General features: G+C 40.7%; 1 protein-coding gene across 2 annotated transcripts in view; it reads left to right on the top strand.

Annotated features, from left to right (window-relative positions):
- Nucleotides 1-24,940, top strand: part of ATP6V1C2 (ATPase H+ transporting V1 subunit C2) — a 455,055-nt gene that overhangs the window by 112,585 nt on the left and 317,530 nt on the right. For both annotated transcript variants that reach the window (XM_044079287.1, XM_044079294.1), the window contains exon 2: nucleotides 5,119-5,213. In XM_044079287.1, coding sequence (XP_043935222.1) covers nucleotides 5,119-5,213 — 95 coding nt within the window. The remainder of the gene's footprint in view (nucleotides 1-5,118; nucleotides 5,214-24,940) is intronic.

Here is a 24,940-nt window from a genome sequence, read left to right as displayed (position 1 = left end):
TAACATAGTACTTACATATGAAACTGTAATGTTTAATGTATTGCTTCTTGTCTAGGAGCAGTGCTGTTACCTCCTCTGACAGCATAATTATCAAAGCCATCCTATTTATTTATTTGCCTTTGTTGACCAGAATGGTTTGACTGGGCAAGAAGTTTGCCTATTTTATGCAGAAGCTTGATTATTTTCAATCTACTACAGGCTAATTCTTCATCCCATTTACTGTCTTCCTTTCTCATTTATCAAGTCTACTGCAACATTTGTAGTACACACTTGTACATCTAGTACCAGGGCAGTCCACCTTTAAAAGTATACTATTCTGGCTGACATATTCCAACTCCTTTCCCCTACCCACTATCCAACCTCTTTAAAACTCCCACAGAGGCGCTATATATTACCCCACATTACTTGTAACTGCCTAGCATCTGGCTGACATATTCGAACTCCGTTCCCCTACCCACTATCCATCCTCCTCTTTAAAACTCCCACAGATGCACTATATATTATCACACGTTACTTGTAACTGCCTAGCACCTGGCTGACATATTCTAACTCCTTTCCCCTACCCACTATCCAACCTCCTCTTTAAAACTCCCCCAGATGCACTGTATATTATCACACATTACTTGTAACTGCCTAGCACCTGGCTGACATATTCTAACTCCTTTACCCTACCCACTATCCAAACTCTTTAAAACTCCCACAGATTCACTATGTATTATCACACGTTACTTGTAACTGCCTAACCCGTGGTGGTGGTGCTGCGGTAGTGTTGTCGCCTCACAGTAAGACGCCGTCCGGTTCGATTCTCAGCTAGAGAGTCTTCTGCGTGGAGACATGCGTGAATGGGCGTACCTTCGTTGAAGGTTGTGCGTCAGGCCTGGCAAGCCAGTACATAAAAATCAACTGCCAATCATTAGCGGACCGTAGTTCCGCTGTGGCGACCCCTAACCGGGAAAAGCCGAAAGACACAAAACAAAACTTGTAACTGCCTAGCACCTGGCTGACATATTCTAACTCCTTTCCCCTACCCACTATCCAACCTCTTTAAAACTCCCACAGATTCACTATGTATTATCACATGTTACTTACTAACTCACTGCCGCCTACTCCCCACTGTCCCATCTATACCCATTAACTCTCCCACAGACTGAGTTGAAAAGCTTTCCCTTAAAATGTCAATGCACCTCATATGAACCTGTCTATACTCTCCTCCTTTTTTAGTTTTTTCCTTTCTTGTCTTATCTTCAGTACATCTTCAATATTATCTCTGCTAAACATACTTTATGAACAACCATCAAATGTTACTACCTGCTATACTTTTAATCGTAGATCTAAATCTCTATGCTTATGTAAATATCTTATGCAATCATATGTTATTATCTGCTATATTTTTAAAAGTGAATGTGTAAACCACAATGCTCATGTAAATGCCTTATGTATAGTATGTTAGCAATTGCTCTGGAGCTTTTCTCCCCAGGCCTCCTCTGAAAACGGACAGCACTTTCCAGTTGGACCTCCCTGGTAAACAAATGTAAAATAAATAAATATACCTGTAATGAGTGTTGGCTAAATTTGCCTAATCTTGTTACCAGTTTGTAAATAATGTTAAGATTTTGGAGATATAATTTTATTGATAAAATACTTACGAGCATTGCACTGTTATAAAATATCATAATCATGTATTAAGCATCACCTCTAAGTTTCAGAAGGCCTTGGTTTCTATTACAGTTTAATATTTTACTCAGGCTGTAAAATGAGATATCTGCTGCATATTCATATGTCTTTATATATATATATATATATATATATATATATATATATATATATATATATATATATATATATATATATATATATGTATATATATATATATATATATGTATATATATATATATATATATATATATATATATATATATATGTGTGTGTGTGTGTGTGTATATATATATATATATATATATATATATATATATATATATATATATATGTGTATATATATATATATATATATATAGATATAAATCTATATATATATATATATATATATGTGTGTGTGTGTGTGTATGTTCTACATGGTGAGGTTACTATTACTTAAAAGGAATTTAAAATAGTAAGAGTGTTTTGGAGGTGAAAAGAGTGTCGGATAGAGTGATGTTTATAAAGCTGAAAATTGATGGTGTAATAATGAATGTTGTTAGTGCATATGCTCCACAAGGTGGGTGTGCGATGGATGAGAAGGAAAAATTTTGAAGTGAGTTGGATGACGTGGTGATGACTGTACCCAAGGGTGAGAGAGTGGTGATTGGAGCAGATTTCATTGGGCATGTTGGTGAAGGGAACAGAGGGGATGAGGAAGTGATGGGTAGGTATGGTGTTAAGCAAAAGAATGCAGAAAGTCAGATGGTAGTGGATTTTGTGAAAAGGATGGACATGGCTGTGGGGAATACGTATTTTAACAAGAGGGAGGAGCATAGGGTGACATACAAGAGTGGAAGGAGATGCACACAGGTGGATTATATCTTATGTAGAAGGGCCAGTCTGAAGGAGACTGGCGACTGTAAAGTGTTGGCAGGGGAAAGTGTAGTTAAGTAGCATAGAATGGTGGTTTATAGGATGACACTGATGATCAAGAAGAGGAGGAGGAGTGTGTGGGCAACACCAAGGATCAAATGGTAGAAATTGAAAAAGGGTAATTGTGAGGTGGAGTTCAGGGAAGAGTTAAGACCGGCACTGGGTAGCAGTGAAGAGTTACCGAATAGCTGGGTAACTACAGCAGAGCTAGTAAGGGAGATGGCTAGAAAGGTGCTTGGTGTGAGATCTGGAAAGAGGAAGAAGGACAAGGAGACCTGGTGGTGGAATGAGGAAGTACAGGAGAGCATACAGAGAAAGAGGTTGGCGAAGAAGTGGGTTTGTCAGAGAGATGAAGAAAGTAGACAGGAGTATAAGAAGATGAGGTGCATAGCAAAGAGAGAGGTGGCGAAGGCTAAGGATAAGGTGTATGAAGAGTTGTATGAAAGGTTTGACACTAAGGAGGGAGAAAAGGACCTGTACCGATTGGCTAGACAGAGGGACCGAGCTAGTAAAGATGTGCAGCAGGTAAGGGTGATAAAGGATAATGAGGGAAACATACTCACAAGCAAGGAGAGTGTGTTGAGAAGATGGAAAGAGTACTTTGAGGGGCTGATGAATTAAGAGAATGAGAGGGAGAGAAGACTGGATGATGTGCAGAAGTGAATCATAAAGTGCAGTGGATTAGCAAGGAGGAAGTAAGGATAGCTATGAAGAAGATGAAGAATGGGAAGGCTGTTAGTCCAGCTGACATACATGTGGAAGCATGGAGGTGTTTGGGTGAAATGGCAGTGGAGTTTTTAACTAGATTGTTTAATGAAATCTTGGAAAGTGAGAGGATGCATGAGGAATGGAGAAAAAGTGTTTTGGTACCAATTTTTAAGAATAAGGGTGATGTGCAGAGCTGTAGTAACTATAGAGGGATTAAACTGATCAGTCACAGCATGAAGTTATGGCAAAGAGTAGTGGAAGCTAGGTTAAGAAGTGAGGTGTTGATTAGTGATCAGCAGTATGGTTTCATGCCAGGAAAGAGCACTACAGATGCGATGTTTGCTCTGAGAGTGTTGATGGAGAAGTACAGAGAAGGTCAGAAGGAGTTGCATTGTGTCTTTGTGGACTTAGAGAAAGCATATGACAAGGTGCCTAGAGAGGAGTTGTGGTATTGTATGAGGAAGTCGGGAGTGTCAGAAAAGTATGTAAGAGTGGTACAGGATATGTATGAGAGTAGTATGACAGCGGTGAGGTCTGAGGTGGGAGTGACCGATGCGTTTAAGGTGGAGGTGGGATTACATCAAGGATCAGCTCTGAGCCCTTTCTTATTTGCAATGGTGATGGACAGGTTGACAGACGAGGTCAGACAGGAGTCCCCGTGGACTATGATGCTTGCAGATGACATTGTGATCTGTAGTGAGAGTAGGGAACAGGTGGAGGAGACCCTGGAAAGGTGGAGATATGCTCTAGAGAGAAGAGGAATTAAGGTCAGCAGGACTAAGACAGAATATATGTGTGTGAATGAGAGGGAGGATAGAGGAATGGTGAGGATGTAGGGAGTAGAGGTGGTGAAGGTGGATGAGTTTAAATACTTGGGATCAACAGTTCTGAGTAATGGTGAGTGTGGAAGAGAGGTGAAGAAGAGAGTACAGGCAGGATGGAGTGGGAGGAGAAGAGTTTCAGGAGTGATTTATGACAGACGAGTACCAGTAAGAGTGAAAGGGAAGGCCTACAAGAGGGTAGTGAGACCAGCTATGTTATATGGGTTGGAGACAGTGGCATTGACACAAAGGCAGGAGTCAGAGCTGGACATGGCAGAGTTAAAGATGTTAAGATTTGCTCTGGGTGTGACGAGGGTGGACAGAATTAGGAATAAGTATATTAGAGGGTCAGCCCAGGCTGAAAGGTTTGGAGACAAAGCCAGAGAGGCAAGATTACATTGGTTTGGACATGTGCTGAGGAGGGATGCAGAATATATTGGGAAAAAGATGCTAAGGATGAAGCTGCCAGGTAACAGGAAAAGAGGAAGGCCTAAGATAAGGTTCATGGATGTGGTGAGAGAGGGGACATGCAGGTGGTTGGTGTGACAGAGCAAGATGCAGAGGACAGGAAGAAATGGAAACAGATGATCCACTGTGGCAACCCCTAATGGGAGCAGCTGAAAGAAGAAGTAATGCAACAAATTTGAAAGAAAAGATTGACTTGTGAGGAAGATGCATAAAGTATATAATGCACAGTATTGCAATAGTATCTTGCTCAGCTACATAGGAATAATGTTAGTGTAAATGAAGCATTACAGAACAGCAAGAAGGTTCTGTAGAGCAGTGTTTTGTGTGTTACTGTGTAGTAACATTACTCCCAATGCATTTGAAACCTGTTGCTTCACTTTGTCTTTCATCTCACTCCAGGAGTGATGTCTTTAAACTTAATACACCATTATGTCATGCATTGTAAATTAATTATAAGTTTGATATTTTTTTCAGTATTGTTTGCAGGCTTATGTACTTACTTTTCTTTGAGTAAAATTGCATTCTTAACATAAATGACTGTGTGTTTTAGTTGACATTGTTGCCTACTTATCGCAGTTCCAGTGGGACATGGCAAAATATCCAGTAAAACAGCCACTGAAGAATTTAGCAGAAGTATTAGCAAAGGTAAATACCTAACACATTTTTAATATAAAACCTTATGTGATTGATGGATAACATTGTTATTGTTTGATGTATATGTCCTGTTTCTTCCCTGGTTCTAGATGACTGTTGTAGATCCCATGCCATTTGTTTGATGAGCAGTATGGGAGATTTTTATTTTTAAATATCCTTAACAGATTTGTTTCTTATGTTTTCCACTTAAACTCTTAATATCAGTGACTAAACAAGCAATATATAAAATATTAACATTCTGCTTCTTCTTGTAAAAGTGTAATTCAAAGTTATGTGGTTTTGTACCATTCTCCAAGCATATCTGAATGTTATGTGTTCTTTCAACTGATGGCATTATTTCCTGGAATGGAAAGGGTACATTAAATATTATGTTTTATCAGGTGAGTTACATCCAAGACCTTTGAGTCATAATTATTAAAAATGCAGAAACTGGTTGTTCTCTGGAACACTCTACCATTAGCATATAAAAGCTGTGATACTTTGTTATATGGAAAATTCGGAGGGCGTAACAGAGAAAATATTAGCTATATAGTTAAAGATGTGATGAAATAGAGATTGGATGTCACAGCCCCATATTTCAGCGAAAGAAGTTATATGATGAATAATGATACAACTAATGGCCACACAGTTAGATGTGTTACAGCTTTTAATACTAAAACAATTAGATATGTTACAGCTTCCACGGTGGTGGTGGTGCTGCGGTAGCATTGTCACCTCACAGTAAGACGCTGTCCGGTTCGATTCTCAGCTAGAGCATCTTCTGCATGGAGACATGCATGAATGGGCATACCTTCATTGAAAGTTGTGCATCAGGGCTGGTAACTTGGCACATAAAAATCAACTACCAATCATTAGCGGACCGGAGTTTCGCTGTGGCGACCCCTAAAAGCCGAAAGACACAAACACAAACAAACAGCTTTTAATACTAAACAAAGGAAGCTGAACACATTATATGAAAGAACTGGAATATCCTATTATCAATGTCAGAATTAAAACAAATTATTACAGACAGACCCTGTTTTGCCTATAAGAACGAAAGGAATCTTAGACAGAGGTTGTGTTTTAAAGACTTTAAATTAAATGAAAGTAATGTCAAATATAATACCAATAAGAAAGGCACTTTCCCTTGTCATAATTGTAGTTGTTGTGATGATTTAGTCACAAATGCTCAGTTTATTCACCCTAACACTGCATATGTGTATAACTTTGACTGTTATGCGAATTGCAATACAGCTTTTATAATATATTTGGCTACATGTATTAAATGTTCCTCATTTTATATAAGTAAGAGTACTAAGAGATTAAAGGACCATATTATAGAGCACAAGTCCGAAATCACAAGAAATATACATACTGATGCATTGGCTAAACATATAGCTGAAAACAATAATGAGCATAGATTCAAGTTCAGGGTCATTAAAGTAATTTATAAGAATATGACATTAATAACTTATTGGAGAATGTTGAATATTCTTGTATAGTGAGACTGCAGGCGGATATTTTCCCTGGCATTAACAATAAAGTGAGTATAAAACCTGTCTTAGTTAAAAAACATGCTCTGCATTGAATTTTTTATGAGTTTTAATGTGTTTAAACAACTTTTTATTATTATATAAAAAGAATTTTCTACTTGTATGTATATATTTTTATATGGTACCAATTATTAACTCTATTGTCCTGTTGGTTGGCTGTGTCACATGATTGTATTACTATTATTATTATTTAAATGAGCTGGTTAGTTTTGTTAGTATAGCACTGAGGAAGGGGAAACCCGAAAGCTTTGCTGCACTTTATTTTATTGTTTATATTAAAATAGTTGAACGTATCTGTGTTCTTTTTTTTACTTTGTTGTTCATTCGACCCTGGAGAGGTGGAGATATGCTCTAGAGAGAAGAGGAATGAAGGTCAGCAGGACTAAGATAGAATATATGTGTGAGAATAAGAGGAAGGATAGAGGAATGGTGAGGATGCAGGAAGTAGAGGTGGCGAAGGTAAATGAGTTTAAGTACTTGGGATCAACAGTTCAGAGTAATGGTGAGTGTGGAAGAGAGGTGAAGAAGAGAGTACAGGCAGGATGGAGTGGGTGGTGAAGAGTGTCAGGAGTAATTTGTGACAGACGAGTACCAGTAAGAGTGAAAGGGAAGGTCTACAAGAGGGTAATGAGACCAACTATGTTATACGGGTTGGAGAGAGTGGCATTGACAAAAAGGCAGGAGTCAGAGCTTGATGTGGCAGAGTTGAAGATGTTAAGATTTGCACTGGGTGTGACGAGGATGGACATGATTAGGAATAAGTATATTAGGGAGTCAGCCCAGGTTGGAAGGTTTGGAGACAAAGCCAGAGAGGCAAGATTACGTTGGTTTGGACATGTGCTGAGGAGGGATGCAGAGTATATTGGGAAAAAGATGCTAAGGTTGAAGCTGCCAGGTAACAGGAAAAGAGGAAGGCCTAAGATAAGGTTTATGGATGTGGTGAGAGAGGATATGCAGGTGGTTGGTGTGACAGCGCAAGATGCAAAGAACAGGAGGAAATGGAAACAGTTGATCTGCTGTGGCGACCCCTAACGGGAGCAGCCGAAAGAAGAAGAAGTTCATTCTTCTTTCGGCTTTTCCTGGTTAGGGGTTGCCACAGCGGAACTCTGGTCCACTAATGATTGGCAGTAGATTTTTACAGTGCTGAGGTGCCAGCCCAATGCCCAACCATAAACGAATGCACGCCCATTCATGCATGTCTTTCAAACGCCACTCGACCACAGGGAGGATATGCAGACTTCACACAGAAGGTGCTCCAGCTGAGAATCGAACAGGAGAACCTCTTGCTGTGAGGCAACAACGCTACCACTGCACTGTTGTTTACTTGGACTTATTGAGCACAGCTTACTGCAGTGGCATTTTTTTGTTTTTGTATCAACCAGTTCAACAGGTTAGTGCCACATGCTGACCATCCAGTAAATATGTTCCACCAGTTTTATATATATATATATATATATATATATATATATATATATATATGTATGTATGTATCAGATTCTGTTTTCTTGGCTTAAATAGCTCTCAACCAATCAGGGACAAATCCAGAAAAAAATCAGGGCCAATCAGGGACACAGAGACTTCCAAAGCAGAAACGCAAGCAACCTCCACCCCCAACATAACCCAAATGACACATAGCCCACAAACTCAGTGTGCCACTCAACCACAGCCCATAAGGCATAACAACATACCCAACACTCTAGTCATGGGTAACTCTATAGTCAGGCACACTGATGTTCCACTCACCAGGCTAAACAAGGAGAAAGTTACTGTCAGCTGCCTGTCGGGTGCCAGGATTCACCACATAATGCACGCACTCAGTTCACACCACAACAAGTACAAATATGACTCTGTCATTGTCCATGTTGGTGTGAATGACCTGAGACGTACCTCCCTGGACTACATGAAAAGAGACATGGAGGAGCTCTCTAATCTTGTAACCCAGGCAAGTATGACCCTAGCCTTGAGTAGCATCCTGACATCACCCAGAATGATACCACAGTACAAGGACAAAATGATTGACTTCAACAATTGGCTAAGCTTCTGGTGTTATTCCAAGGGGATCCAGTATCTGTCTGCCTGGAATGACATGATCGACAGACCACGATGCTTTTCCAGAGATGGCCTGCACCTGTCGCCCTTGGGATTCTGGATACTGGCTAAGGCTCTTGCCACCCCTATAGTGCTTTTTTAGGCAAGGCTCAAATGACAAATTCACCACCATAACAGGTACAAGCAAGCAAAATCTGAGGGTAATGTTACTCAATGCTAGAATTCTAAACCTCAAAATGCACTCACTCGAGGCACTCCTTAAAATGGAGAACATCGACATCTGTGCAGTGACAGAGACCTGGTTCAAGGCTCCAGAGAGCACCCCTGCATTACCAGGCTATAATTCATACCACACCTTTTGGCCACCTAACCTGGACCGAAGCACTAAAGGTAGAGGCATGTCCATATTCATTAAGGATATCCACACCTGCAGACTAGTTGCTCAGCATAATGCATCCAAGGTTATCTGAGTGCAACTAACTCTGGGCAAGACCGCAATCCAAATTGTAGCTTGCTACAGATCCCTCACCATGCCCGAGGGTTCCCACTCCTCATTTCTTGATACACCGGAAAATATTAGGGTACAGCCCAACACCCTAATAATGGGTGATTTCAACTACCCCACCATTAACTTGGAAAACTACTCATGTACCAAATCTTTTGCTCAAACTTTTCTGGAATTCATAAATTCCAATGCCTTGGATCAACTTATCCACACACACAATTTCTTTGCTTTTTACATCTGATGAAGTGGGAAACGAAAACGTATTAGCAAGACTTACAACATTTGTGTATTTGGGTGTATTTGTGCAGGAATTGCTTAATAAACTATATTCTCTGCTAGTACTCTCCCTTTATTAGACTTCCACAGCGATTTTTTGTGGTTTCTATCCACAAACACACCAGGGGCAGCAATATCCTAGACCTGGTCTTTACCAACATGGGCGACCGGTGTTCCACACCAGAGGTCAGTTCCTCGTTGGTCAGCTTCGACCACAAGCTAATCACCATAGACATCCACATCCTGCCCACCCCCATTAGGGAAACCACCATAAACATTTCTCCAAAGCCAACTTCACGCATCTTAAGACAGACGTGGCAAACTTCATGACACCCATGAAGACGTACAATAGAGGTACAACTGCTGAATCCTACACAAATGCACTTTATAAGTGCTTTGTGCTATCCCTTACACAACCAAGATGCTATCCTCCAATAAAAGTAAGCCAATCTGGTGGTCCCCTGCCATAGACAGACTCTGCAACAGAAGAAAGAAACTGTTGCAAAAACAAGTAAAATCCCATGATTGGAGGAACTCCCTGGTCAGCCTCAGTAAGAAGCTGAGATCCCTCATAAAATCCTCCAAAGCTAGTTACGAAAACAAAATCACCACTGATTCTAAAGACATCCACAAAGCATTCTATAGCTATGTCAACAATGTCAATGTCAACACTCAGATCTGCTTTGTTACAGCACAATGGCACTAAATATACAGAACCAACTGATATTTCCAACATCATGGCAGATAGGTTCAGTGTTAACTTTACCCCCCTCTCACCCCCTAAAGGGCCCATCTCTATACCAGAAGAATGCAAAGTTCCTGTAATCATTGCTGCATGTAAAAAAACACACTCTCCAAAGCCAGCATCAATGGGACCTGACAACATCGCAGGCTGCGTTCTATATGAACTACAGAATGAACTGGCACCCCACCTAAGTACCAAGTTCAAGCATAGCCTCACCTCAGGCTTTGTGCCCACTGAAAGGTGCACAGTGACAGTTATCCCACTCCACAAAGGGGGAGCCACCATGAACCCCAGGAACTACTGCCCCATTAGCCTGAAGAGCCTGGTCTGCAAGGCCATGGAATGTATCATCATGGAACTTATAAACAAAGACATTGGTAATCTCCAAACTCTGGACCCCACCCAGTTTGGGTTTGTAAAAGGAAGATCATGTCTCCTAAACCTGATAGACTACTTTGAAGCAGTCACCAAAGCCGTAGACAAGGGTAAGGTGGTTCACACAGCCTATCTAGATCTCGCCAAGGCTTTCGACACCATCCCCCACTCTGGAATTATAGATAAACTCACTAAACTAGGTATAAATCCCTATGTCACAAGATGGGTTGCCAACTGGCTCAATGGTATCTACTTCTCTGAAGTACAGGCTAACACAGAAGGTCTTTGGCTAATGAAGTTCGCAGATGACTGCAAACTAGGAGCCATAATCAAAACTCCTAACAATGTGGATATCCTGCAAAAGGGCCTCACTGAGACAGATGCCTGGTGTCAAAGCCATGTCCTCAGGCTCAATGCCAAAAAGTGCATTGTCATCCCCTTTAGTAAAAACTCGGTACCCATGAACTACCACATAGGTGGTAGTCTACTTAACACCAAAAGTGTGATAAGAGACCTTGGGAGACACAGGTGTACAGTAGTCTCTCCTTTGATAATCACATCACCACAGTAGTCAGGAAATCCTTCTGCATGGCACACCTCATCACAAAAGGTTTCTCATCCAGGAAAAAAAGTAATTTTCCCCTCTACTCATCACTCATTAGACCCATTATAGAGTACAATGCCCCTTTTGGTATGTACCTGACAAGACAACTACAACAACTGGAAAGGTCACAGAAATACCTCACAAAGAGGATTACCGGCCTCAAACAGGCCCTACGCAGACCGTCTCAAAAAACTCCAGCTTTACTCCTTTGCATATCATATACTCAGAGGTGCTCTCTGCCTAACATACAAAACTAAGTCAAACCCAGAGCTGTTGGACATGCTCCATGTAAAGAAATCCCAAGCACTCCGAGGTACATGCTCTAGGGACCTAAACCTTGTCACCACAATAAACAGAACAATCTGGAGGGATAGATTCCTGTCCCAGAGACTTCCCATACTCTGGAACAAACTACCTATCCATATCAAACAAAGCTCCTCATTAGCATTTTTCAAGGAAAATCATGATGATTGGATGGGAAATAGGAAATTCACCACGGGGATCACTTCTGTGGCTCTGCTCGACAGGGGCACAAGAAAATCATTTTCTTGGGTGGCGAAAGCCAGGGTACCTTTTTGGCTAGGCTTATATAGGCCCTAGGGCCAATAGCCTAGTACCTACCTATGAACCGACATGTAGAGGGTACTTTGATTATTTGGTCAAAATGAGCTTTGGGGTTATTATTTAATAGTTATTTGTGAGGCCCATGCCTTTCTATTTATGATTTGAGTTGCATTCTTACAAAATAATACAGTAATGTTCTGTATGTCAATTGATTCATTATAAATATCAGTTCCATTTCGACAAAGGTAGTACTTCTCTTGGTACATCTGTTCGTACTTACAGTTACAACATTTTGTCTCCGTATAGTTTTGGATCGTTGCCCTAGTTGGTTAGTCATTCAGTGGTTGGACATAAAAATTTCCTCTCCTCACCCTCCAAATAGTTAGATTTCTTTTGGAAGTCAAATTAACAGTAGAACATTCATATCCAGCAGGGCAGGTAAAAGTACCTTGAGTCCTATTCTGTGCACTAGCAACCAATCCCCACTGGATTACTGTTGAGTTGACTCTGGTTGCTTTTACTCCTGGTGTTATGCACTCTGCCAAAGCGACTCCATACAGCACAGTGAGAACACTAATAGTTAGCATTGCACAGACTGGAGTTAGAATCTGAAATCAAAGAAAACTAGTATGATTATTATCCCAAATAACACCAATCTGCTGGTATATATTCCCATTTTTCCTTTCCTGGTTTAATAATTAAAACAGTATTGTCACTTCCAGTAGCAATAACTTCTGCTTGCTCAGGTTGTTTATTGGGCTCATGGACCCATACTTTTGCACCCATATTGATTTCATACATACTGGATATTTGCTCCCTCTCAAAGGCAGCAACAGGCAGTGACTGCCCTCTGGTAACTGTGCCTCCTAACACAGGTACAATAAATATTTGGGCTACCCTATCCTTTTCTGTACATGAACATTCTCATCTGAAGTATTTAACAAAATAATTTTAAGTTCCCTTTGATAGCCTGCTTCAATAACTCCATCCACAACCTGGACATCTTTTAAAGCAAGTGTTGACTGAGGCACTAGCCAACCAAAATTCTTTGTTGGAATTTGAATTCCAATTCTGGTCTCGATCAGTTGAACTGACCATGGCAGTTTTTTGTAGGCATTCATCGCATATAGACTCAGTCCTGCAGTTTCAGGTGTGGCTAAAGTAGGATCTAATGCACCTGCTGAGTTTCCTAAGCTCTGATTGTTTCTGTCGTTACGTATGGTTTGATCTGCAATGCTGGAGTTAACATTCTCATTAATGGTGTTTCTTTTTCTGAAATTAGTCTATTATTTAAAATCTGTAATGCTGTATTTAGATTATTTCTCTAGTTTTGCAGAGTACTATTTCCTAGTTTTCTTAACTGGTCTTTAAGTAATCCATTAATTCTCTCAACTAATCCTCTGCCTGTGGGTAATAAGGTATATGAAAAACCCATTCAATATTATGCTGTTTTGCAAAGTCATGTACTATTCTCCCTTTAAAGTGAGAACCTTTGTCACTTTGTTTTTGCGAAGGCATTCCATAATACAGAATGATCAAATCTATGGTTTTCAGAGTACTTACCTGTGTCGCTCGTTGGCACGGAAAACCAATAAGGTATCCAGAATAAGTGTCTACTGCTGTACATATGTATTGGCTGCCCTTATTAGATAAAGGAACAATACAATCAATCTGCCATATTTGTCCTGGTAACTTTCCTCGTCCTGTATGTCCCTGAACTGTATGAGGTATAGGCCTTTGTTGTGTATGCTGACACACTGTAATATAGCAGTTTTAATTAAATCAATGAAAGTGCAATTCCTCTTGTTTGTGCCCACCTGTAAGTGGCGTTTTCTCCCAGATGTCCACATTTCAGATGTGCCCATTTTTGCTATCCCCATTTGCTCAGAATCATCTCATGTATTAACGTTTGAAATTTTTGTTTGTTTATCTGTAACATAATTAAACCATTATTCTAGAGAGTCGGCAGAACAATGTGCATCAACATGATAAACTATCACAGTACTTTGACTTATTTCCCAAACTGATTGCCATAATTCTTTTCCCCAAGTTTCCTTAGAATGAATTTTCCACTCATTTTTCTGCATTGTAAGCAACCAGGTTGCTAGTCCATTTGCTACTGACCAAGAATCATTATAAATATTACATCTGCCTGGCATCTCGTGTTTCAATGCTTGATATACAGCATATAATTTTGCATACTGACCACTTTTACCACTCCCTGAAGATGTTAAGATTTTCTTAGTTACTGGGTTATAAGACACAGCCTTCCAACATCTTTTGTTTCCCACATATTTTGCCGACCTGTCAGTAAACCAAACATGTTTACGTTGTTCGAGCAGCACCTGCACATACGGAATTCCCCATTTTACTGGAGATTCACTGACTAGTGTAGTTTTGTCAGTAACAGATAATTGCTGATCTATTGGTATTTGAGCTACCTTTTCATGTTACATTGCTACCCCATTAAATCCAGGTTTAGCCCTATCTTGAATATACCATTTCCATTTAATAATACTCACTTCTTGTGCATGACCTATTCTATGCGTTTTGGGTGAACTCATCACCCATTGCATTATAGGTATCTCTGGTCGCAGTAGTACAGTATGTCCTATTGTCATTTGTTCGGTATCTACATGCACCCAATAGCATGCCAGTGGTTGCTTTTCAAAAGGAGAATATCTTTTCCCTGCACCTGGTAATTTCCTAGTCCAGAATCCCAGTGGCACCCGCTTTGTTCCCTGTTTCTGCAAAAGCCTCCAAATGGCATAGTGATCCTGCACAGACACATGTAATTCTACTTCTCAGTCCTGTAGGGACCATAAATCTAGTGCTTTTTGAATAACCTGCTTTGCTTGTTCAAAAGCTTTCTGCTGATTGTCCTCCCAGATAAATATAAACTCATATTTCTTTCTAGCCACTTTGTATAGTGGGGAAAGTATTTGACTAAGATGATGGATGTGCTGTCTCCAGCATCCAAACAATCCTATAAAATGCTGTGGCTCTGTTTTATCTTGAGGGGTTGGAAATTCTAAAATATTTTTTGTCTTCAGCAGAACTCTATGTCCCTGATGCCACTGGATTCCAAAAATTTCACTGTTTGAGCTGGTCCCTGTATTTTGTTGGGGTTTATTTTCCAGCCCTTTGCCTTCATGTGATCAATTACTCTTTTTAAATATTCACTCACTTCTTGCTCAGAATTTCCCTGAATTAGGATGTCATCAATGTAATGCGAAATCTGCATATTCTGAGGTAATTTTATCTCATCTAAATGTTCTGCTACTATTTTATGACAAATGGTGGGACTATGTAAATATCCCTGTGGTAACCGGGTGAATGTATATTGTCGCCCCTGCCAAGTAAAAGCAAACTGGTCATAGTTTTTCTCTGCAATTGATATAGTAAAGAAAGCATTTGCTAAATCTATTACTGCATACCAAGTGCCCTGATGTTACTGTATATTTTCTATTAATGTTATTGTATCTGGAACTGTGGCTGTTAATGGCGGAGTGTACTTATTTAATTCTTGGTAATCTACTGTCATTCGCCAGGACCCATCAGACTTCCTGACAGGCCAGACTGGGTTATTCCATGCTGTCGTAGTAGTTTTTAAGACGCCCGCATTTAATAAGTCCTAAATTGTCTCACCTATTTGCTTATGTCCTCCAGGGATTCTATATTGTTTTAAACTAATTATTTCTGTTGCTGGAGGTAATCCTACAGGTGGCATTTTGACTTTTCCTACTGAAACTGCTTTAACTGAAAAATATGGCTTAACACCAAATTGATACTGACCATCCAACAAATTCAACGTCAGCCCCTTTAAAGTGTCAATTCCTATTATATATTCAGGGACAGGCACTATTAAAACAGAATACTTTTTCTTTGGTAATTGACCTATTTTCATTTCTAACATTGTCTGAACTGCCTTAATTTGTTTCCCACCAAGTCCAGTGATAGTAACTTGTCATTCCTTAAGTAAACTTGGATTACCATAAATCAGTGAGCCCTCCCACTCCAGTATCAATTAGAGCTTGGACCCATTGTTCATTTTTACTTTTCCAAAATATTGTCACATCTACATATGGTCGAACATCTTGCTGACCCCATCCACTCACTGCAGCTTGGCCAATTTCCTAATCAAAATTTAGACTTGACAAATCAGGGTATGTCACAAGTGGAGCAGAAGGAACCACTGGATGCTCTTCCTTATCCTCAGACTTACCTTCTGTCACATATTCATCCTGTCTTTCTACATTCCAAGCCTGTCTCCCCTTTTTATTTAAACCTCGCTTTTTATACATCTCTCACTTTGTCGGAGTATCTATCCCATCAATCTCATCTTTTGATACTCCATCTTTCAACAATGCAGTAAAGATATTTTTTCGGGACACTCAAGCTTCTTTGCATCTGTCACATTTATTTTCTCACCTATCACTATTTGACTGTTTTGGTCCCCATTCTCTTAGCGCTCCCAACTGCCTCAGTCCCTCAATAACTTGAGAAATAGCATTTCCCGTCTCACTAATTATGTCAGTATTACTGTTTTATAAGCCAGGGGTGCTAGCTTAATAATCCTATTTCTAACTGAGACTGTGAAAGCATTTTGTAATAATGTGTCAGCAGTCCCTACAAGCATGGCAGTTTTCATTGTCTCTTCCTTAATTCTTTAAATAGCATCTCGTAATGTGTACCATGGCCTATCATTAGGAGGCCAGTCCATTTCTGTAGGATATTTTTCAGCACAGCAATCTGCTATAATTTTAAAAAGACTTGTCATTTCCTCTGTATCATAATTTCGAAATGCATCCTGCACTGAGGGATCATTACTTAACATACCAAACTTTTTGGTATCTGTTTTGTCTATCTCCACTCCAGTGGCCCAAAACTCATAAAGTCTCAGTAACCATGCTACTAACTGTTCCCCAGGCTTTTGTTTAAACCTTTCAATTAAATCACTCATTTCCTGTTGAGTAAAATATTCATAATGAACTTCTTCCTGCCCTGCTTGGAGCCCTTGTGCTCCACGAATCATTTGCTGCCTTCGCCTAAGAATTGGCTTTACCTTTACTAGACCCTTTTTGCCCTGTTCTTCCTCTTAGAAATTGTTATTTTCGTTATCAGAATCTGACTGGGATGGGGAATCGGAAAAATACCAAATATCTCCGTCCCAATGGTCTGGGTCCCAACTGAAGCCTGCTTTTGCTATCGATATTAGTACTTTCTTTTTATTAATTTTGCCTCTCTTTATGATATTTATAATTCGCTACACGTACGGCAGCTTTTTCTGCTACATGCTGATACATGTCTGTTTTGTCTGCAAGTAATCTGGTCTGAAGTAAGATTATGTTTTGTTTATGTAACTCTACTATTCATTTCTCTAATTGTTCTATTTGTTCACATTTACATATTTTGTCTACATGTAATTTTCGGTATGCAGTCAAAAGGATCCAGCCTCTCCTGCATACAGCACACAATTCTTTCCCTCTTTCTAGTAAAACATTTTGTAAGTGTGCTTGTACTGAACCTGGTTCAGCACCTTTTAAACAAACATCCCAATTTTCTCTTAACCCTGTACCACTTGACCATTCCAAAGCTAACGCTGGTTCCAGCCTGGAAATTCTACTTCAATAGCTGTTATCGCCTTTTTACTTTTCTTTTTGAACATTCCGAATCCTGTCAAATCCTTACAAAGTAATGTATTGCCTAATGAGCAGGATTCAAAATAATTCACTTCACACTAAAGAAATTATTTAGTAACAAACTTTATTTCTGTCACCAAACAGAAAACTAAATAAACTCTATGTAATTGGACAGTAAATCACACGAAAACAGAAAAGTAAACTCTATTTAACTAAAATATGAAATTAGACAGTACATTTAAAGATAAAGGTATACATCACCAATAAAGAGAAAGCTTCATCCTGTCTTCAGTCTTGACTGGGAAGCCCCTTTGCAGTCAGGCAGGAGTCTTCATCGGGAAAACAGTCCTGGGCAGTGTGTCCACTCCACATGTAAGGCTTCTGCCTGAGTGCAGGGAGCCCCAGCTATATACAACCAAATTGTTTACCACAAGTCATGAGAATCAGTACTTTCCCAGAGTAGGCTGGATGTTGCTAGATCATTCTGTGGTGTTGGCCACCCACCCCAGAAGGAACAGCAATTTCTGCTAGATACAATGATTTTGCATGTTTCAGGTGTTACACTAGAATATTCCAATGACTTTGCAAGTTTTAGTACTTTACTGGACTATCCCAGCACACGTACACATAGAAGACATATTTCATAATCAAATGTAATGACTTTGCTGAAATCACTAGACTGTTTACACTGGAATATTCCAATGACTTTGCAAGTTTTAGTAATTTACTGGAATATCCCAGCACACGTACACATACAAGACATATTTGATAATCAAATGTAGTGACTTTGCTGAAATCACTAGACTGTTTACACTGGAATATTCCAATGACTTTGCAATTTTTAGTACTTTACTGGAATATCCCAGCACACGTACACATACAAGACATATTTTGTAATCAAATATAGTGACTTTGCTGAACTCACTAAACTGTTCTGGAACACAGCATCATCTTTCATGCCTGTTGACACTTTCAGATTATAGGTTCATAGGTTCATACTAGGCTATCTGTCCTAGGGCATTTATAAGCCTAGCCAGAGTGTGTGTGGCTTTCACCACCCCTTTAGATGAAAATACTATACCCATTAATTTGCTGTGCCTCTGTCCAGCAGTGATACAGAGATGATTCTCTCCCATCCACTAGATTTCTCTTGAACAGAGTCAGTGAGGGGCTCTGCCTCACATGGACTGGGATTCTGTTCCATAGTGTAGGGAGTCTCTGGGTGATGAATCTGTCCCTCCAGCACGTCCTATTTATATCCGTGTTGAGGTTTAAGTCTCTTGCTCTCGTGGCTCTGGTGGATTTGGATTTTTGAGGTGGAGCATGTCCATTAATTCGGTTGGACATGGCCTTGTATGTCAGGCACAGATCACCTCTGAGCAGACGGTATGCGACTGAATAGAGCTGGAGTTTCTTCAGTCGGGCATCGTAGGACATATGTTTGAGCCCCTTTATCCTTTTGGTGAGGAACTTTTGGGGTCTTTCCAGCTGCTGCAGGTGTCGGGTAAGTGTACTCAATCATTGGTCTGATAAGTGAAGAGTACAGGGGTACAATGACCTCTCCTGATCTGGATGTGGATTATAGCATTACTTCATATGTCAAGGAAAAAATAAAATAAAGAGAATGTCAAGACACAGTGAGGCAACAGTCAAGTAATCAGACTCACTCAATGTACCCCTCTTTCGTATCACATTTGTATCACACACGGCTGTATTAACAGATCAAGTCCCCCACCTCTTATGATAACCTGATTATTATTATACCTTATGCTAGTAAATTCAGCAAGTAAAAAGCCTCACTGTTAAATTATAACACTGCTTCATGACCTTATTATAAACTGACCTTATTATTAACTGGGTAATGCTGATTCAGAAAACTGGACAAATGGCATTTGCTATATTCCTTTCTAGAGTACTTGGATAGACTGAGAGGGGCTTCCTTTCTAAAACATTAACTTAAATATTTTCCCTTCAGCAGATCAATACCTAACAGAGGGAAAATATCTGTTTGTGTGTTTTTGGTTGGTGTATGTTTCCTCAAAGATGTATTTTTACTAATTTGATTGTTTCATTGAAATGCAGTGTCTTGGACTACAATACCTCTCAGAAAGAGTGGTATACTAAAAAAGCACTTTTAATTACACTTTGCTTTTTTCTCCAAGAAACAGCAACCTCAGAATTAGTATATATAAGTACATGTGGTGCAGGGGTGTTAAGTGGGCTTGATCCATACAAAAAAATATTTTTTGTATTATTTTACTAAACATTGTTGTTTAATATTTGTGGTGCAGGCAATTTATCTTTTGATGGTAATGCTACCTAGGTATTTAGTTTTTGTTGTGTTACACTTCATAGGTTCATAGGTTCATGGAAGGTTACTAGGCTAAAGGCCCTAGAGCCCTTACAAGCCTAGCCATATTTATCCCGAGTTGCCCCAATTGTCAGTTGTTAGGTGAGCATAATTCATAGAGGTAAGAGTCTATGGTAATTAATAATGACTGCCTCTGTCCATATGAGACATGGGCACCACTCCTGGAGTGAATTTGTGGTCACCCCTTCATTGATCTAAGTTGCATTTGAAGAGTGTCAGGGAGGGACTCTGTTTCATGTGAACTGGCAGCTTGTTCAAGAGAAGTGGCAGTCTCTGGGACATGTATCTATCTATCCAGCATGATTTGTTCATATCAGAGACTAGGTTATGATCCCTGGAATGAGTGACCCTCATGCAATTTAATTTATGAATGTGTAGCATTTCTATCAGGGATGGATCAGAGACTACCCTGTAAGCCAGGCACAAGTCACCCCTTAGCAGCCTGTAGGAGACAGAATACAGTAACAGGGCTTTTAGTCTTTCCTTGTAGGACTTGTTTAGTGTACCCTGTATTTCCTTGGTGAGAAACCTCTGTGGTTTTGCCAGCTGCAGATGTTTGGTGAGGTAAATGCAAAAGGGAGCATTGTACCCATCTACTGGTCTGATGAGGGCCAAGTGTAATATAATTATAACATCCTTAGATCTAGATGCAATGCCTTTACTCATGAGATGTGCCACATAGAAGGATTTCCTGACCACTGTGGATGCATGGAGGTCGAAGTACAGATTGCTATTGACCTGAGTACCCAGATCACATACTATTGTCTCTACAATTAGGGGGTACTGTCTATAATGTAATTAACAGGGATGTCAGCTTTCTCAAATGGGGTAACACTGCATTTTTTTGCATTTAGCTTTAATCCGTGGCTTTGGTACCAGTCATTTGTCTGCATTAATCCTTTCTGCAGGATATTAATATTATTGGGGAACTCAGTGATTGCTGCCAATTTTCAATCATCAGCAAACTTGGCCAGCCACAGGCTGTCCACATTTGCCTGGACATCTGAGAAATAAATTCCGAACAGTAAAGGGCCCAACTCAGAACCCTGTGGTACACCACTGGTGACTGGTCTTTTGCTAGAGGTGAAGTCACCCACTCTGACAGTATGTGTCCCATTGGTGAGCCAGTTGGCTATCCATCTAGTGATATAGGGTTAACTCTCAATTTGGAGAGTTTCTCTATAATACCCTAGTGGGAGATTTTGTTAAATGCCTTGTCTGGGTCAAGGTAAGTGGTATGCACTGTCTTTCCCTCATTCAGAGCCTTGGTGACTTTCTCAAAGAAGCCAACCAGGTTTAACAGGCATGATCTACCTTTAACAAATCCAAAAACTGGGTAGGGTCCAGAGTCTGGAGATTACCTATGTCCTTCTTGATAAGGTCTCTCCCTTTTTCAATTTCTCCAAATCTTTTGGGTTTCTAATACCATGACGGGAATGGACCCCATTCATTAGGTTCATACTAGGCTATCTGCCCTAGGGCATTTATAAGCCTAGCCAGAGTGTGTTTGGCTTTCGCCACCCATTTTAAATGAATTTTGCTATGCCCTTTTTCGAGCTTAGTATACTGTGCCTCTGTCTAACAGTGACACAGAAGTGATACCCGGGGTAAACCTATGATCTCCCATCCACTCATCAAGATTCCTCTTGAAGAGAGTCAATGAGGGACTCTGCCTAACCTGGACTGGGATTTTATTCCAGAGTGAAGGGAGCCTCTGGGTTATGAATCTGTCCCTCCAGCATGTCCTATTTATTTCAGTGCTGAGGTTCAAGTCTCTCGAGCACGTAGCTAGATGGGATTTGGATTTTCTGAGGTGCAGCATGTCCATTAATTCCGGGTTGGACATGACTTTATATGTCAGGCACAGATTGCCTCTGAGCAGGTGGTATGCCACTGAGTAGAGCTGGAGTTTCTTTAACCGGGCAGCATATGGCATCTGTTTGAGCCCTTTGATCCTCTTGGTGAGGTACTTTTGGGGTCTTTCCAGTTGCTGCAGGTGTCTGGTAAGGTACATCCCAAAAGGGGCATTGTACTCAATTATGGGCCTGATGAGGGATAAGTAAATAGGCATGATGACCTCCCCTGATCTAGATGTGAATCCCTTCATGATTAGGTGGGCTGTATAAAATATTTTTCTAACCACTTTGGCCACGTGGTTTTCAAATGAGAGATTGATATCAACTTGGGTCCCCAGGTCCCTAATTACTTCTTCCATACTTAATGGATTACCACCTATGTGGTAATTTGTGGGCACTTTGTTTTTGCCAAAGGGGATGACTATACACTTTTTGGCATTTAGCTTGAGGCCATGGCTCTGGCATCAGTTGTCTGTTTCTATGAGGCCCTTTTGTAGGATGCTTGTATCGGCTGGAGAGTCAATTATGGTGCCTAGTTTGCAGTCATCTGCAAACTTGGTCAGCCACAGTCCTTCCGTGTTGGCCTGTACCTCTGAGAAATATATACCGAATGAGAGAGGTCCCAGGACTGAGCCCTGTGGGATGCCACTTGTAACTGGTTTGGAGTCTGACATGGCTCCAGCAATTTTAACCATGTGGGTTCTGTCCTTGAGCCAGTTTGCAACCCATCTAGTGACATAGGGGTTTATATTTAAGCTGGTGAGCTTATCTATAATGCCCGAGTGGGGTATTGTAGCGAAGGCTTTTACGAGGTCAAGGTAGGCTGTGTGGACCACCTTCCCATCGTCAATGGCCTTGGTGACTGATTCAAAGTAATCAACCAGGTTTAAGTGGCAGGATCTGCCCTTAACAAAGCCGAACTGGGTAGGATCCAGTGTCTGTAGGTCCCCAATATCTTTATTTATGAGGTCCATGATGATCCTTTCCATAGCTTTGCAGACCAAGCTAGTCAGGCTTATGGGGCGATAGTTTCCAGGATCCGTTGAGGCACCACCTTTGTGGAGAGGGACCACTGTTGCTGTACGCCACTCTTTGGGTAAATATCCTGTAGTAAGGCTGAGATTGAACAGTAGATTGAACAGTAGTTTTATGTTTGGGTTTAGCTTTTCTTGGAGTTCATGTAGGACGCAGCCCGGGACACCGTCTGGTCCCATTGATGCTGTGTTTTTTGCTTTGGAGAGGGTGGCTCTTACCTGAGCATCTGAGATGTCAGGGGGGCAGCACTCTGCTGGGATAGATATTTGCCCTTTTTGTGGGGGGGGGTTGGCACTGAACCTGTCAGCTAGGATGTTGGCAATGTCTGTGGGTTCTGTGTATTTTTTGTCATTTTGGACTAATTCTGAGCATATCTGGGAATTCCCACCCAGGTTCCTAACATAACTAAAGAAAGCCTTGTGATTATCCTAAGTGTCCTGTGCAATTTTTCTCTCGAAGTTGGCCTTAGACGATTTTATGAGTGCCCATAGTTTTTTGCTAATACTGATCAGTGATGCCTTCCCTTTTTGGGATTTTGCTCTATCATGTAGTAGCTTCCTCCTTCTATTGTATAGTTTGTTTATGGCTGGGGTCCACCAGACAGGACGCCTGCCTTTGGAGGATTGGGTCTTGGTTTTATTTGGGATTGCATGATCCATGCATTCCTGAAGGTGTTCATAGAATGCATTTATAAAGGATTCTGCAGTCTGGGCCGTATTTTCCACAGGCCCGGGGGCTTTGAAGGATTCCACCTCAGTTTTGAGGAGTGTGAAATTTGCTTTAGAGAAGTTTTTCACTGTGGTTTTCTGGGCAGGGCGTGGGGTTGGGATGTGAATATCCAGTGAGATTAGTTTATGTTCTGATCTTACCAGTGAGGGATACACTTCTGGTCCAGAGCATAGAGCCCCCCATGTTGGTGATGATCAGGTCTTGTATATTTTCCCCTCTTGTGGGAGTGGTAACAAGTTGTTCCATAGCATTTGAGTTTATAAATTCTAGGAACCTTTGGGCTAGGGTGTTGGAGCTAGAGTAATGCTCCCAGTCTATGTTTGGGTAGTTGAAGTCGCCCAATATAATGGTGTTTGGAGAGACCTTCATATTTTCCAGTGTTCTCAGGAAGGCTGAGTGGGGTTCCTGGGTTTGGGAGGGTGGTCTGTAGCAGGCTATAAACTGGAAGGCAGTTTTACCCACTGTTAGTTGCACATGGATAGTCTCTGATGCTTCGTGCTGTGCCACCAACCTGGAGGTGTGGGTATCTTTGGCGAATATTGATACTCCCCCCTCCTTTTGTGGTTCGGTCCAAGTTTTTGGGCCGAAAAGCATGGTATGAGGTATAACCTGGTAGTGCTGGGGTGCTCTCGGGAGCCTTGAACCAGGTTTCTGTTACTGCACAGATATCGATGTTCTCCATGCTAAGGAGAGTTTCAAGTGTGTGCATCTTGAGGTTTAGACTTCTGGCATTGAGTAGCATTACTCTTAATTTCTTATCCCTTGTGATACCTATGGAGGTGGGTTTGTCTTTTGAGCCTTGCCTAAAAAAGGCACTATGGGGGTGGCAAGAGCCTTTGCCAATATCCGAAAGCCCAGGGGTGACAGGTGCAAACCGTCCCTAGTGAAGCATCGTGGCTTGTCGAGCATGTCATCCCAGGCTGACAGGCATTGGATCCCCTTTGAATGACACTAACACTTAAGCCAGTTGTTGAAATTGATCATCTTGTCTTCATATTGTGGCATAATTCTTGGTGAGGGTAAGATGCTACTCAAGGTCAGGGTCATACCGACCTGGGCTACATGTTCAGAGAGCTCCTCTATGTCTCTTTTCATGTAGTCCTAAGTCAAAGTACGATTAATGTTCATAAAATTAGTATTGTTTCAATCTTTCATGTCAGCCAAAAGTGCTCTTCGCAGCACTCGCAATGTGCCCAATAATGATTTCTTCTGCAATTCGTATGGGGTTACATGTATTGGTAAAATATCTAAATACGATCGTAGATTCTTTTTTTATAAGACCCATTGCTCCTACTACTATTGGAACCATCTGGGTATCTTTCTTCCACATTGCTCTCATTTATGCCTGCAAATCTTGATATTTTATGACTGTGTGTCTCTCTGTAAGCAGGACACTGTAGTCACTGGGTGTGGTGATTTCAATGAGCAATGCTAC

This window comes from Protopterus annectens, chromosome 1.part1, assembly GCF_019279795.1.
Source record: "Protopterus annectens isolate FY-2018-M chromosome 1.part1, PAN1.0, whole genome shotgun sequence".
Lineage (NCBI taxonomy): Eukaryota > Metazoa > Chordata > Ceratodontiformes > Protopteridae > Protopterus > Protopterus annectens.
The sequence above is the reverse complement of the archived record's forward strand: the minus strand, read 5'-3'. Positions and strand labels throughout refer to the sequence as shown.